Source organism: Aquarana catesbeiana, linkage group LG04, assembly GCF_042186555.1.
Source record: "Aquarana catesbeiana isolate 2022-GZ linkage group LG04, ASM4218655v1, whole genome shotgun sequence".
Taxonomy (NCBI): domain Eukaryota; kingdom Metazoa; phylum Chordata; class Amphibia; order Anura; family Ranidae; genus Aquarana; species Aquarana catesbeiana.
Window position 1 is genome coordinate 210,409,314 of NC_133327.1, and position 16,701 is coordinate 210,426,014.

The following is a 16,701-nucleotide window of genomic DNA, read 5'->3' on the forward strand; positions in this document are numbered from 1 at the left end:
CAGCAAAACAAATGTCACAGGGGTGATAACCCTTCCCTATGTTTTCCAAAAAGCTTAGAAAAGATTTTTTGGCTGGAGCTAAACACGTTAAAAATGTTCAAAATTACAAACAGATTCTACTTAACAACAAACCTACAGTCCCTGTCTTGTTTGCACCGCCTGTATACTGCTGTTCAGAGTATATAGGGCCTGGTGGCCCCACACCTTTCCTTATTTTAATTTGGGTGCGGGGTTCCCCTTAATATCCATACAAGACCCAAAGGGCCTGGTAATGGACTGGGGGGTACCCATGCCGTTTGTCTCACTGATTTTCATCCATATTGCCATGACCCGACATGACATTAAACCCGCAAGCAGTTTTAAATGAGATTTTTTCCTTTAAAAATGACATTTGGTGCAGGGACTGTTCTAAACATGGGAAACACGCGTCACTTTACAGGCATACTATAGACACCCCCCAGGTGCGATATTTAAAGGAATATTTCACTTTTTTTTTTTTTTACTTTAAGCATCATTAAAATCACTGCTCCCGAAAAAACGGCCGTTTTTAAAAGTTTTTTTTGCATTGATACATGTCCCCTGGGGTAGGACCCGGGTCCCCAAACCCTTTTTAGGACAATACCATGCAAATTAGCCTTTAAAATGAGCACTTTTGATTTCGAACGTTCGAGTCCCATAGACGTCAATGGGGTTCTAACGTTCGTGCGAACTTTCGGTCCGTTCGCGGGTTCTGGTGCGAACAGAACCGGGGGGTGTTCGGCTCATCCCTATTAGCAAATTAAGTGCTTGAGTATGTAGCCCCATAGAGGTTTGGATGATTGCTTTCCATAAGGATATTGTAGCGTTAACAGTTGGTAAGAAGGAGCAAGGGAGGTGGTATCCTCTCCACGTGGTTGCCAGGATCGATGAAGGGCTATGAGTCAGGGCTAAAGCTGTGATTTGAGTCCAAAGCTGTGTAGAGGTAGAGTCCCAGAGTTTTTTTGCTTTGTCGAGTATTGTTGCTTTGCAGTAGGATCTGCGGTCTGGTACTCCAAGTCCAGAATACGTTTTGGGGATTTGTAGTAGGGAGAATTTAATTTGGGGCTTACGTGCCACCCAGATGAATTAGTTCAGGATACTTTGTATTTTGGCTATACCCAATTGAAGTATAGGTAATGGAAATGTCCTGAAGAAATACAGAACGTGGGGTAGTAGAAACATCTTGGAGAGGGCTATGCACCCTGCCCAAGAGGTACAGACCTTGATTAGTGTTTTGGATACATTTTGAAATTTCTGGATCAGGATAGAGATCAGTGCGTAGAAGTACAGTTGAAGGGGATGTTAACTGTATACCCAAATATTTTATGGATGAGTTGGGGGGCCCAGAAAAAGGGAGAAATTGTGGTGATAGCCGCCTTGAGATGTGGCGGTAAGGAAACACCCAGCATTGCTGACTTAGATTAGTTAGGTTCAGTTTATACATAGAGACCTGATTAAATTGGTGAAGGAGATCACAGAGAGGTGGTAGAGATTTCAGGGGGTCTGTAAGCCAGATGATTATATCATCGGCATAAAGGCCGATCTTTTATGAGTGTTGGCCGATTGGTAATCCAGAAATGCAGGGGTGTGATCGTATGGCGTGAGTTAAGGGTTCAATGATAAGTGCAAATATTAGGGGCGATAGGGGACACCCCTGCCTAGCCCCATTAGTAATAAGGAAAGGGCGGAAAGCATGCCAGAGGTCAATACCTTCACTCTAGGTGTAGAATAGAGGCTTAAGATCACTTGGAGAAAGGGGCCCTGTATACCAAATTTCTGTAGGACCAAATCCAAATACAGCCAGTTGACTCAATCAAACGCCTTCTCTGCATCTAAAGAGTTTAAAAGAGAAGGCGTCTGGTGATGCTCTGCCCAATGTATGAGGTCTATGAATCTGAGTGTGGCATCTGAGGCTTGTCTACAGGGAATTAATCCTACCTGATCCGGATGAATGAGGGTGGGCATGTACTTAGCAAGACATGTGGCTAATAATTTGGTGTGGATTTTGAGGTCAGTGTGTTTAGAAGTGAAATGGGCCGATAATTAACTGGATCTTGGAAGGGTTTACTAGGTTTATGTATAGTAGTTATCAAGGGATTCTGATGGTATTTCTCTGGTTGTTAGAAATCTGTTAAAGGTATTGCATAAATGGGGTACTAATTGGTCTGGGAAGGATTTGTAATATTCATTAATGAAGACATCTGGTCCTGGTGCTTTATGAATGGGAAGATCTCTGATAGCTTTGGAGGTTTCTTGATGTGAAAATGGTTGGGAAAGGCAATTGAGCTGTGTTGCGGTAATAGTAGGGAGTTGGAGAGGGGTTAGGAAACCTTTTATTTGTTGGGAAGTAGGATTGGGTGTGGATTGTGACAGGTTACATAACCTAGAATAGAATGAGCTGTCAGCTATGTCATTTGGGTTTGTCAGTTTATGTCCCTGCTCGTCTAAGAGGAACGGATTCTGGTTTGCGCGACCCTACGTTTGTATTGCTGTGCTAGAAGTTTACCGGGTTTATTACCTTGAGAGTACCAAGAAAGGCAAAGGTGTTTTAGGTAGAAATCGTAGCCTTTTTTGTAAGTAAGCGCTTACTTAGTTCCTTACTTTCCGGATTTCTTCCGTGATGCTTTTTGTAGGGTTTTGTTTGTTTAGGGATTTGAGTGTTTTAATACGGCCAAGAAGAAAATTAACGGCCATAGTTTTTCTTTTCTTTTCCTGGGCAACCAACTTTAAAAATATTCCTCTTAGTACTGATTTATGGGCATTTCAAAGGACCGCAGGGTTGGAAACGGACCCTGTGTTGGAGTTGAATAAGGCAGAAATTTCGGATTGTACCTGTTCCCAAGTCTCTGAGGAACTAAATAATGATGCATTCAAATGCCATGGAGTGTGTCTAGGTGTTGTGGGGGTGATAGATATAGTAATGGATATCGGGGCATGGTCTGACCAAGTGATGATACCAATTCTAGACCGAGAAATTTTTTGTAATAGTGCTTTGGAGGTTAGGCTAGGAACAAGTCTATCCTGGAGTATGTTTTTGAGTATTTTAAAAGAGAGCGTAGTCCCTCTCAGTACCATGTTGACATCTCCAAGGGTCGTAAAGATCTTTGAGGGAAATCAGAGATGACGAGGCCATGGATTTTCTATGTTTAATATTGGATGAGTCCATCTGGGGGTCTATGACTTAGTTGAAGTCTCCACACATTATAATTCGATCTCTGGGGTGGTGTGGGATTTTTTGGATTATAGATTTGTAAAATTACCTTTGGTGGACATTTGGAGCGTATATGTTTACAATAATAAGGGGCTGATTATTGAAGGAGGCAGGTAAGACTAGGTATCTCCCTGAGGGGTCTTGTTTGAGATGATTGAGGATAAATGCTACAGAGGATCGAATTGCTATCATGACCCCTCTTTTTTTTTTATCAGCACATGCATGAAAGCAATGAGGGAACAGTTTGTGGAAACATTGGGGAGACTTTATCTTCTGAGAAATGTGTCTCCTGAATGCAGAGTATATCTGCTTTTTATGATATAGCCTCTCCCCATAATAGTCAGAGCTTAAAAGGGCTATTAAGGCCATTCGCATTCAAGGAGGTAATTGTCAGTGACATTATGGGGGATTAGACGTGCATGTCTTGTTGGTACTGAGGTGAGCTTTCTCTGTTCAAAGCAAGGGTGATAGGAAGGTAGGGATGAGGTCAAAGGAAGATTACTGTGGATATTCAAGCAGTTGTACTAACAAGTATAGTCTGAGTGGGAGTATCTAAAATACAGAGGATCCAAACCAGCTATTCAATAACAGTGAAGGTTAGATGTACTTATAAACAAACAACTTATAAAAAACTGTTAATACAAAAATGTTGAGGTTGAATAGTAAATGCGTGTAACAGATAAGTGTGCCTAGCACACTAAAACTTAGAAGCATGGAGAGAGTTCCAAACGTGGTTCTACTCCTCCACTAGTATAATCTGTTGAGCAACAACATTAACCAGCCTGAGATAGATCCTTCCCTTATGGAGGGTGTTGGATCAAGGCATGCTGCCATTATGGCAGAGCTTTTGATGCCCAAGGGTTGGAGATTCTGGAGGATGACCCTGTTTTTGGAGTAGGTGGGGGTTCACGAGAGACAATGTCCCAGTTATTCAGCTGCTTGAGCCCATCTTTGGGGGTGTGTATGGAGACTTGCTGATTGTGGTACATGAGCAGAAGCTTGGTAGGATAACCCCATTTATAGGGTAACGTATGCTTATTGAGTATTGATGTCACTGGAGCAAAAGGTTTTTGTGCCTGGGAGGTAGCTGCTGAAATGTCATTGTATAGCGATATTTTAGCGAAAGGCTCTGGGAGGGTGCGCAGAGATCTCGCTGCGCACATTATATTTTCCTTAACGTGGAAAAAATTAATTCTTGCTAAATTGTCTCTGGGGACAGAAGTCGGGAGATGCTGTGGCTTGTGTATCCTGTGTGCACGGTCAATCAGCATATCATTTGTTGTCAGTGACGGGATAAGTTTGCGAAATATCTGATGCAGGTATGGCACTATTTCGGGGGGGAGGTGAGAGACTCGGGAACCCCCCTAACTTTAATGTTATTACGTTGAGACCTGTCCTTTAGGTCTGCACCTTTTAAGCAGAGCATCTGAATAGTTGCAGCTTGGTCATCTTGTGTGTGCACTACTGTGTTAAGAGCTTTAGTGGCCTCAGATAAATGCTGCTCAATATGGGTGGTGCGTTCTTCTAGGCAGGTGACTTTGTCCTGTAGCTGGTTAATAGACACTTTCAGTTCACGATGGAGATCTGCCTGTAGGGTGAGCAACAAAGCTTTGAGAGAGTGCTCAGATGCTGGATTGTCAGATGTGGGGTAGGCAGCTAGGGGAACAGTGGCTGGACAGTCTGCTGTGGGACTACAGGTCCCAACGCCATATTACCTTTTCAAAGGGGGCTGCTTGTCAGGTGAGTGTGCTGAGGAATCAGCAATCCACTTACCTCTGTCCCCTGGAGAAGGTAGCTGCTCAGGTAAGGGTTCTGCTGGGTCCTCCATATCAATGGAGGGATTCTCTGCTGCGGCTGGATGATCCAGCGGGCGCTTTGAGTCTCCACACTCCCGGCCGGCACCATTTTGGTTCTTCTGTGCAGGCTGCATGTAGAAATCAAGCAGTCTGTGGGGATCCCTGGGGTTATATTTCGATTTTTACATAGCCTCTATGGTGCCCTGTATTTCCTCCTCCAATTTGGAGGGCAGATGGAGGCTATGCTGTGGCTGGCGAGGCTGAGGTGGATCGTGGAGGAGCAGAGCTCTGTAATCAAGCGGCCTTCATCTTCCGCCCCCCCAGAGGTGTACTCACTTTTGTTGCCAGCAGTTTAGACATTAATGGGCGTGTGTTGTGACAGCAAATTTACACTGTTATACAAGCTGTACACTCACTACTACTACTACTACTACTACTACTACTATGTTGTAGAAAAGTGTAATGGGGCGTACACACGGTCGGACTTTTCAGCTACAAAAGTCCGACAGCCTGTCCGACAGACTTTCAACGGACTTTCGACGGACTTGCGGCGGACTTTCTAACGAACAGACTTGCCTACACACGATCACACAAAAGTCCGTTGAATTCTTACGTGATGACGTACACCGGACTAAAATAAGGAAGTTGATAGCCAGTAGCCAATAGCTGCCCTAGCGTGGGTTTTTGTCCGTCAGACTAGCATACAGACGAGCGGATTTTTCGACCGGACTCGAGTCCGTCGGAAAGATTTGAAGCATGTTTCAAATCTAAAGTCCGTCGGATTTGAGGCTGAAAAAGTCCGTTGAAAGTCCGGAGAAGCCCACACACGATCGGATTACCAGCCAGCTTTAGTCCGTCAGCGTCCGTTGGACTTTTGTAGACGAAAAGTCCGACCGTGTGTACGCGGCATAACTTATTCAGTGTTGTCAAACAAAAAGATATGGTAAAATATTTACAAAAATGTGAGGGGTGTATTCACTTTTGAGAGATAATGTATAACAAAAAAAAAATAGGTTTAATATGTGCAAGTATTTATCCTATAAACCCATTCTAAAGTGCTATCAACAATAATCCAGAATAAAGCAGAACATCAGGGTAATTTATGATGTCTACAACAGTGTTAAAAAGTGTGTATTATCATCTAATGGCTGCCCAGGCAATTTTGACATTTCTCACATACAAGTAAAAAAGCTGTACTTTTTTACGTAACAAATACTTAGAACCCCCAAAGATTATATAATTTCTGAAAGCAAAGGTCCTGGATAATATAGAAGGCATTGTTGCAATTTTTTATAGACGATAGTTGTGCAACGGTTTATCAAATGCAAATTTTCAGGGGAAAAAATTACACTTGAATGAATTTTAGTGCACACAAACGCAATATAATACCCGTTTTTTTCGGTAAAATATAAAAAGATTATGTTATTTCAAGTAAATAGATATATAACATGTCATGTTTTAAAATTGTGTACACCCCTGGATTGGCGACAAACTGCAGTACATTAAATTATCCATTGGCAACACTTTAAAAGCCTTTAAAAGTTACCAGTTTAGAGTTAAAAAGAAGGTCTGGCACTAGCATCATTGCTTTCATTCTGACATTCACAGCGATATCTCACGTGTGGGTTGATCACCATTTACATATTTGCATTTGCAAAGCTGCCTGCAAATCCATTAGTCCAAAACTGGCATCCACATCTACCTGGTAGAACTTAGTAAACATGTGAAGACACTATAGTCTATAAAAAATGAAAAAGCAGTAGACAATATTGTGTTTGATAATGTTTTCTATAGAGCAATATTTCTGCTTGAACTGGGTAATGAATTGGAGTTTTTGTTTTGTGCAGTGGTCTTTTCAGGTAGAAATTCCCTGCTGTAGTTTTCCTTGACTTAAAGCTTGACCACCAAAATATCAATATAACATCTGTTAGCCATTTCAAACCCATATGTTCCATATGGGACATTTCTAAAGCTCTGCTTTGACCTCTTCCCCACTTTCTAAACTTCATTTATATATATATATATGCACACACCAAACCAACCATGAATCTCTGCTCTCCCTGACTTGGCACCTCTCCATCATTTACCGCCTGTGTTTATGAATACACAGCATCGCGCTTGAGGTATATACCTTATATATACTCATTATATATACTTGGGATATACTATACATTATTTCTATATTATTATCTCTACACCTTTTACACTCTATACGATGTGGTTTTGATGACCTCCTTATACTCTGCTCCTTCCCATTTCCAGCCTCCATGTGTTGCGGTCCTGATTTGCGTCCGGTTGTTTTTCGTGCCCACCTTTTCCATCAGACGGGAATCCTTTTTCCTTTTTGCACTTATTCAAGTCTGATTGTCTAGGCTCTGGTTGCTTTTTGGATGCGTACGTATGGTAACTTCACTGACGTGATTTGTGCATCATCTGTTGCCTCTGATGGATATAAGTACTGATTTATCTATGTTGTTGATAATATGTATATATTTTTACATTTTAGATGGTTACACGCACAATATGCATACATATCGAATTATCCCTGAAGAAGAAGTGTGAAACACTTCGTAATGCGTAGAATTTATCGAATGCTTACATGCTATTATATTTTGGGTGTTTTCTGTCTCCCTGAGTCTTTGAAGACACCATGCATTCTAAAAGCTCTACTTAGTAACAATTTTTTAAAAATATGTTGTATTTATCAATTTTCTTTGTTAACACTTTTTTAACATTGTTCAAATAAAATATACTTTTTATCAATTTTTGTTGACAATCTATACCTATTATCTTTTGGGGAAAACCTTGTATATGCCCAGGGGAAATGGAAATTTTGGATGTGCATTATGACATCATGCATGTCATGCCTGATTCACCACTTTTGATCAACACTATTGTGGCAAGTCATGCCAGTCCTGTGCAGTCACTAGCCTGCACTGCCCCAAAGCACCAAGGAATGCAAGGGAAACTTCCACATACCCTACCACAGAGGAACTCCCCATTCCTTGTCCCACAGCCAAATGGTTCAATCTTCACCCCTTGCAGTGGGTTTGCCCCACAAGACCCTAAAGGACTTTATTCCCCAAATCAATCCCTGCCCTGAACCTGTACACTATTCTTCCAGCAAAGATACTGGATATTGAGTACCCTAGAGATTGCTACTCACAAGATCCAGTGCTGAATGGCAAAATTACAGGCCATTTCTGCTCTTGTATACAGGCTTAGGGCCATAGGTGACCAATCCAGAAGAATTTCCTTTCCCCAGCAAGGACATGCAGAATAGGCCATGAAATAGGACTGACACCCACGAAAAAAGGTCTTCTTAGTGACACTGCAGGTGCATTCATCATCAAGGACACTGCCTAAAACCTGAAGCTTAGCTTCGATGAGAAGTGTAATGCCTGGGCAGGGCATTCCTGTCTTTTTTTATTTGGCCAGTGTCCATTCATCAGAAGGTAGCAGCTTAACCCAGGTAGTCATAAACATGAAGCACCCTGTGTCCTGTGATGTACAGAAGGCACCTCTGTGACCACTTCTCCATTAAAACCCAACTTTATTTTCACAAGGATAACGTAAGGCTCCTTTGATCGTAGTTCTAAGGTTAGGAGCTCCATAGCAGAGGTGCTTACTGCTTTTAACTTATTCAGTGCTTTCTTTATACTCAATTTAGAAAAAAAGCAGATATTTTTGGTCACAAATTTTATTTGAACATGTAGTAGAGCAATATAAATTTAGTCAAAGAAAATGTAAGAAATCTGTTTATTAAAAATCTGTCATAGAGGAGATTAGCTGAAAATGCTATATTCTTGGATGTTCTTTTCAAATGAAGATTTTCAGAAATAAGAGCTCATTCAGGTTAGGTCTGCCATGTAACACTAATTGGGTTTGCCAAGTTATATTGCATGTTTGTGAGATGGATTTCTAAAACCTGGAAGAAAGTAAAGAATAGAACGTGTTACATTTCAAAATTCATATTGCTGATTTAAATGCCTAATCCTAACAAAATACTCTTATCAGTTAAAGGTAAAATGCAACATTTGCATTGTTCAGACTGGATAAAGTAAATCCATGCTTATGACAAGTTCATACAAGTGTCCACTTGGCACAATATAAAGTTGGTAATATATTACAGTCATTCTATCTATTAGGATAGCAAAGATTAGACCCTGGGTAGAAGTGCTAGTAAGTCCATGTGCATTTATATATACCATAAAAACATAGATCATGAATGTTCAAATGATTTGCTGTGGTTCCTCCACTATTTACATTTGCATTTGATAGCTGAATGACAGGGAGAAGGTATAATGTACAGGAAGCAGCAAAAAGCAAGAAAAAGGCACCAAGATCATCTATTTGAATAATATTAAAACATTTGCAAAACAGAGCATGCATGTGTATACACATACACACATTTATGCACCTGTAAACGCAATACATAACTTGTGTTTTTTACTTAGGATCTTTCTGCCAGCAAAATCCTGCATATACACATTGGTAAATATTATGTCCTTGTGTAAGAGGCCTTAGTGTTAGAAGGGGCCAGGCTTAGTGACAACTGGGCAGAAGTCAAGTACACATTTACAACCTGGGCCTGAGATTCAATGAGGCTACTCAGAGACACAGGGATTGGTCGAAGACTTACACAAGCACTTCAACACTATTCCTACCTAATGTTTTAGGCCAGGTTACACTTACTTAATACAATATTTGAAGACAAGGTTACAATTTATGTGTGCAGTGGGCAGTTAAATTTTACATTACAATATCATCTATTAGTTTTACACACCTGTAATGATTTATTGGCATAACAGCAACTATTTTTTCCCTACTGCTATCCTGTGGGATGTCAGTATTTCTTATATATTGACTTAGCCCCTAGCGCTTATGCGGGACTCCATGGGACAGTACAGAGGGCTGTAGTTATGCTCCGCTGTTTCCCCCTCCTCCGTTTTCACTATTTGGGTTGCCCCAGGTGATGGCAGATTGCGGAGCAGCATAGCAACGGTTTCTGATTGGCTGAATCAGGCAGGATTGAGCCAGGCTGCGGTCATATAAGCCGGCAGCTCTCCCGCTCTGTTCACCGCCTGAGGAGACCCCGCTGAAGACGGACCCCCGCGCTGCTCCAGACAGCGTTACCTGAAGGATGGAAGAGCTGCTGCGCCATCTTATCCACAAAGCCGAGAGCTGTGGAGGGGCGGAGTGGTTAAGGTAGTGCTTAGAGGATGCGGTCCCATCGGTGTCAGCTTCGGCTAATATAGTAGATAAGTGATATGAGAGTGAGAACGGCGCTGCCCTTTCCGTTGTTAGATAATGGGTAAAAATGACAAACTCGTTTTATATAGCTAAAATATGTATACTATAAATAAACTACACCATCAACTGTCATAATAGGGTCCCCAGGCAAAAAAAGCCCATATATTCGGGCAAAACCAAAAAACTCAAAAGACCAGTGATTTAGAGATTGGTAAATAAAGCTGTTAAATAAAAATATAAATATGTCCCTCCAGTGAGTAAGGGTTGCTGCCACAGTGAAATAAATCGGCGGGAAAATAATATAGTGCACAATGCAGTAATATTAAGAGTGAAAAATATAATTTGACCCCAAAGTTCAAAAATATTGGGACAAGATGGCGCCTAAAAAAAAATTATTTTAAATTGCTAAAAATTATATGTGCATCATAGTGTCGTAGGAATAACCGTGCTACCCTTTCCATAAATATGTGACAAAGATGGCCAAGGTTAGTTTGACAGGCAGGAAGTGATGTAACATTGACAGGAAGTGATGTTACAGACAGACAGGACGTTCTAAGCGAGTTGGAAGGAAGTGGAGAAGAGACATTGCCGGAATCGACAGACGAGAGTATAACAGTTGAAGGTGGTATACCGATGGAGTAGCAAGGTTACATACAAAGCATATATCTCCCGTGGAACAGCCGTAAGGACCGCATTGAGCAGAGGAACGGCAGCATCACTGGAGTCACCATCACCTGACCCTGGGCACCCACTCTGTCGCTCGGTACCCCTGTAGGGGTGGTTATCTCTGGTGAGTAGGGTAGCATTGGGGGGTGAGCACTTCAAGTCACCATCTGAACTAAATGCACAGAAGTCACTGTGGTGAGCCCGATAGGGTGAAATAATCAACTTTTATTTTTTGAACTTTGTTCTCATATTTGCTTATAACACCTATTTTGTGGACTATATATAAAATATCCTCTAGTAGTTTAACCACCATCTGGCTTAAGCAAGAATAACTGGAACTTACCTTTATATATGTCATTTCTATATTTATATAGTTATCTGTTTTTTATTTATTGTATTTAATGCACAGGGAACGTGTGATCTGACTTTGATTTTGTTTCACACACCCTTAGGACTACAAATGTCTTGCTGTCCCAATACTTTTGAATATTGGGACTAATCACTATCTCACTCATCATTGTCACATATTTATGGAAAGGGTAGCACGGTTATTCCTACGACACTATGATGCACATATAATTTTTAGCAATTTAAAATAATTTTTTTTTAGGCGCCATCTTGTCCCAATATTTTTGAACTTTGGGGTCAAATTATATTTTTCACTCTTAATATTACTGCATTGTGCACTATATTATTTTCCCGCCGATTTATTTCACTGTGGCAGCAACCCTTACTCACTGGAGGGACATATTTATATTTTTATTTAACAGCTTTATTTACCAATCTCTAAATCACTGGTCTTTTGAGTTTTTTGGTTTTGCCCGAATATATGGGCTTTTTTTGCCTGGGGACCCTATTATGACAGTTGATGGTGTAGTTTATTTATAGTATATATATTTTAGCTATATAAAACGAGTTTGTCATTTTTACCCATTATCTAACAACGGAAAGGGCAGCGCCGTTCTCACTCTCATATCACTTATCTACTTATGCAATTAGACCCTTAGGGGTACTAATTAGAGATAGGCAGCAGCCCTCATACTGTCCTAAGCGCGGATTCATTTATCTATATCTTCGGCTAATATAGAGCATGCCCAGTCTGTGCCCACTGAAGTCATTGAAAATGACAGACACCCAGCTCCCCCTGCTGGCCAGAAGAAAGGTTGCAAAGATAACTGGGGAAAGAGGTTGAGAAGGGAAGGTTCTCCCTCTTCTCCTGTGAGAGAACGAATGAAACAGGCAAGGTCATGCTCCTCAAACAGAGCCAGAATGGAATCACCTCAGATAGCTTCTGTGGGCATATCCTGTGAGGTGCCAACATCTGGGCAGCCTGTTAGCGTGGACCATAATTCTGGTGGATAAATTCTATTTTGATAAGTGCATGCCCATGGGTTTTTACAAGTCTTGTAGTTATTTTGAGGCCTTTTCGACATTTTTGCAGTGGGTTTTGTCACAAAATTCCCCTCAAGGTGGCGCTATCCATTATTTAGATGATTTTTTTTTTTTTTATTCATAGGCCCCGCCAAAGCTCAAGTTTGTTCTGAAATGTTGAATTGTTTTTTCAACATTTATGAGTCTTTTGGCATTCCACTAGCCAATGAAAAACTGTGGGACCAGTGACGGTGATTGAATTCCTGGGCATCACAATTGACTCTGTCGCCATGGAATTCCGTTTGCCGATGGAAAAAATTATAAAAATGAGGTTGATGACCACTAAGTTTTTGTCAAAAAGAAGGGTTCTGTTGAGGGACGTTCAGTCCTTGTTGGGTCTCTTTGCGTTTGCATCTAGAGTAATCCCGGTAGCTAGAATCTTTTTCTAGGAGATTTGCTCTAGCCATTAGGGGTCTTAAAAATCCTTTTTCACATGTCTCCATTACCTGACCCATTAAGGAGGAGCTAAAAGTTTACAATCAATTCTTAATCAACTTTAATGGCCACGCGGTATGGCAGAGCAAATTCATTAAAGATTTTGATATTTGCCTGTTTACCGATGCATCTGGTTCGGTTGGTTTTAGTGCCTTCCTGGATGGTCATTGGTGTGCTAAAGAAAGGCCTGAGTCTTGGAGGTCACCAGATAATAGCCGTAATTTAGTCTTGTTAGAATTGTTTCTGGTAGTGGTGGCTATTACTATTTGGAAGGAATTCTTTGAGAATAAACGAGTTATACTACATACAGATAATAAAGGAGTAATTTTTGCGGTAAACTGTTTATCACCTACAGTAAGTCTGAATTAGTGATAAAATTACTCAGTTTTTTGGTTTTGCAATGCATGACTTTTAACATTTGGCTAAAAGCAAAACATGTCCCGGGTATTACTAATGAGATTGCCGATTCCTTATCTCGTTCGCAGTTCCAGAGGTTTCGTGAACTCACTCCAGAGGCGGACCAGGAAGGATTCCCTTGCCCAGAATTTCTCTGGGGCCTGATTTGGGAATAATTCAAGAAACTATAAGAAATTCCATCGCTCCTAAAACTTGGGAAGAATACTCACAAGCTTGGTTTAGATGGTGTAATTTTTGTGAAGAATCTAATTTTTATTTTAATACAGTTAGTGCGCATATAGCATTATGTTTTGTCTCCTCTCTAATTCAAGCTAAACTTAGCCCTGCTTCAGTTAGCAACATTTTAGCAGGGGTGTCATTCTTTTGAAAATGTCAGGACTTCCTGCCCTTAATTCCTTTTTTCCAGTCAAACAAATGCTGAAAGGTTTCAGAAGATCCTCTCCAGCTTTTGACAGAAGACACCCTATTTCCTCTGATTTATTAGTAAAATTGATGTCTACACTGGAATCAGTTTGCTTTTCCTCTTTTGAGACTTTGCTGTTCAGAACAGCGTTCGTTATTGCATTTTTTGGTGCTCTTAGATTAGGGGAATTCACAGCACCCAATAAATCTTCTTCCTTTTTAGTTTTTTTCAGACATCTCTGTTTCAGAAGATTCGGTTAGGATTTATATCCGTAGATCCAAGATGGATCAATTAGGCAAGGGTTGTTGGTTAAGTCTTTATAGAGCCCCTTTTCAGGTCATATGTCCAGTTTTTAGAGTTACTCAGTATCTTTCTTCTCGACCCTCTTTTACAAGTTCACTCTTTATTCATATTAATCTATCTCCATTAAGATACCAGTTCTCATCTGTCCTGTCCTCTTGCCTAAAGAAACTTAACCTTTCCGGTTTTCATTTCTCTTCGCATTCATTTAGGATTGGGGCGGCTACTGAAGCCAGCCTTCTCGGGTTTTCTAAGGATGGTTTAAAGCAATTGGGGTGTTGGGATATTGATAGATTTAAATTGTATGTTCCTTCTGATCTTGTTATTGTTTAATTTTTCTTAGGTTCTTCCAAGCGTGTCATTTGGATAATAGGACATTCCTTTATATTTTAGGGCCAAAAGGGGAGCTTCCATCAAGAATGGCAAAATCAATATTGGTCTGGATTAAAGATGTTTTCAGGTTTTATGGTGGGGCTGAGATGGAGGAATTTAAAGAATCAGTTAATTTACTTGCTAGGACAGTGGCCTTCTCCCGATGTACTTATAATTCATGCCAGGGGTAATGACCTGGACAGGATCAAAACTTGGGATTTGATTTACAAGATGAAGAGAGACTTATCTTCTTTTAAGTTGTCATTTCCTTCTACAGTTATAGTTTTTTCAGAAATAGTGCCAAGACTCCTTTGGTCAGATTTAAGTAATCTTCATTATGTAGACAGGATTAGGAAATGCGTAAATAGAACCATACGCAACTTAGTCATTTCTCAAAGTGGTTTTTCTTATCGCCATATAGACCTTGAGGGTTTCCTGTCTGGTCTATACAGAATTGATTTTGTACACCTGTCTGAGGTTGGTTTAGACATTTTTATTTTAGGTTTACAAAACATTATTGAGCAGGCCACGGTGTTTGAGGGGCTTCAGCCACTCAGTTTTTGAGTGGCTTTCAGCTGTTGGGGTTTGTCATCCAGTTCAGTTTTGGATGGACTACATGATATCATTAATAAATTAAATAATTTATAGTTATGGAATTTTAAGATTAAAGATTTTGTTATGAATGATTATTGTTCATCTTGGGTAACCCCTTAATAAATGCTGTGGCCATTATTGCCAACATCAGATTGTGTTGTGTCTCTTTATTCTATATCCTCTTTTAGTCCTTTGTGCTTTCCCATGTACATTATACTTCTGATCAATGCCAATAACTAACAATTCAGTGCTCTAATTATTCCAGTTTTCTCAGCTAGTCCTTACCCCATTAGCTGCTGTAAAATGGGAAATCACATCTGTTTTGCCATCATATGTAACCGACACAGTTGTGGCATTTGTTCCAGGGCCCCAAATATAAACATGTCCAAGAAGTAAAGGATTTGTTGAGGATAAGTAATTATTTGTTGTTATTGCACTTGACACTGTGTTCTGTGGAAAGACAAAGATGTAAGGACATAAAAAAGATTAAATTGCATACTTATTGTTTATATATAGACTTAATGTCAGTTATCAAAAATACATGCATACAACAGGTTATTTTTATTAACACGATTCAATTTTTATTGTGTATCTTTGCAAGCAAGATTTATTTTCCAATTTCACCTCCCCACCTTTTACAAAAACAGGAAAAAAATCCCACTAAGCAGCCAGTTCAAACCGCTTTCTAGCACTCATACTGTAAAAGTACAGTGTCTTGTATTACCCAGCAGTAATAAATTGGCAACAGAGTGCTTAACTGTTGGTTTTGGCAGTATAAAAAAAAACAACAGGTTTCTTCTTTAGTAATTCAAGTGTCTCTTTTGGGGTCTACAAATGAGGGAATCTACTGTATATTTGAACATGCCTCAGTTATGAACAATAAAACAGTATACAGACAAAGCCATTTTTATAAAGGGTCAAAAAAGCTTTTGTTCATCAGGACACAACGCTCACCAAAAGACTTGAAAGTAATGGTGTTTAAAGAGTGATGTGTAAAAAAAAACAAAAACAAACACCCTTGTTTTAAAGGAGGACTTCTCTGTATATGTTTTCTTGGACAACTACAATTTGTGTACACAATATTGTTTTTATGCAATAAATAAATTACAGCGCAGTACAACAGTACAAATAAAATATTAATATATTTTATTAATTTATATTCCAAAATTATCCTATTAAAGTGTTCTAGTGCTCCAAAAAACTTAAAACAGTGTATAAGGATGCAACGCTTGAAACAGTGCAAAATTGATATGTAGACAACAACATATGAGATTATATTATATTATTGCAAAAATGTCCCAATATAAGTGCTCTTGTGATCCAATCCACTGAAAAGTGAAAAGTGCTCCAAACTGCCACTCTGTGATGTGACACACTCCCCTTCAGTGTCCACACTCACCAGATAATATGAACCCCTAGCTTTTCAGTCTAAGGGTCAAGCAAGCTGAAATCTGGCAGCGAATGATGATTTAAACAGGTCCACAGGAGATCTCTCCCAGCATGGGTAAAGTTGAAATATTCACCAGAAAAAAAGAAAGGGAACTAATAGTGAAGTTCTGTATGATAGGTGTTTATTGCGCAAACAAAAAATTCCTACTTACAAAACTCCAAATTTCAAAGGGCATGTAAACAGATACAGGGATACAATCCAGAAACGCAGCATTCAGCTTGCGTTCCACTGAAACTGGAAATGACGTAGTCTGGACTCAGCACCAGGAAATTATGTTGATGCGTTTCACCCTCCCACAAGGCGTTATCAAGGACCTAATTTCCTGTTAAACAGACCGAGTTTTTATATACAAGGG

General features: G+C 40.0%; 1 protein-coding gene across 2 annotated transcripts in view; it reads right to left on the reverse strand.

Moving 5' to 3' along the window:
* Positions 1-8,709: 8,709 nt before the first annotated feature.
* Positions 8,710-16,701, reverse strand: part of SI (sucrase-isomaltase) — a 470,126-nt gene continuing 462,134 nt past the window's right edge. For both annotated transcript variants that reach the window (XM_073626133.1, XM_073626134.1), the window contains exons 69-70: positions 15,182-15,346; positions 8,710-8,953 (exon numbers count right to left, since the gene is read on the reverse strand). In XM_073626133.1, coding sequence (XP_073482234.1) covers positions 8,882-8,953; positions 15,182-15,346 — 237 coding nt within the window. In that variant the 3' untranslated portion in view covers positions 8,710-8,881. The remainder of the gene's footprint in view (positions 8,954-15,181; positions 15,347-16,701) is intronic.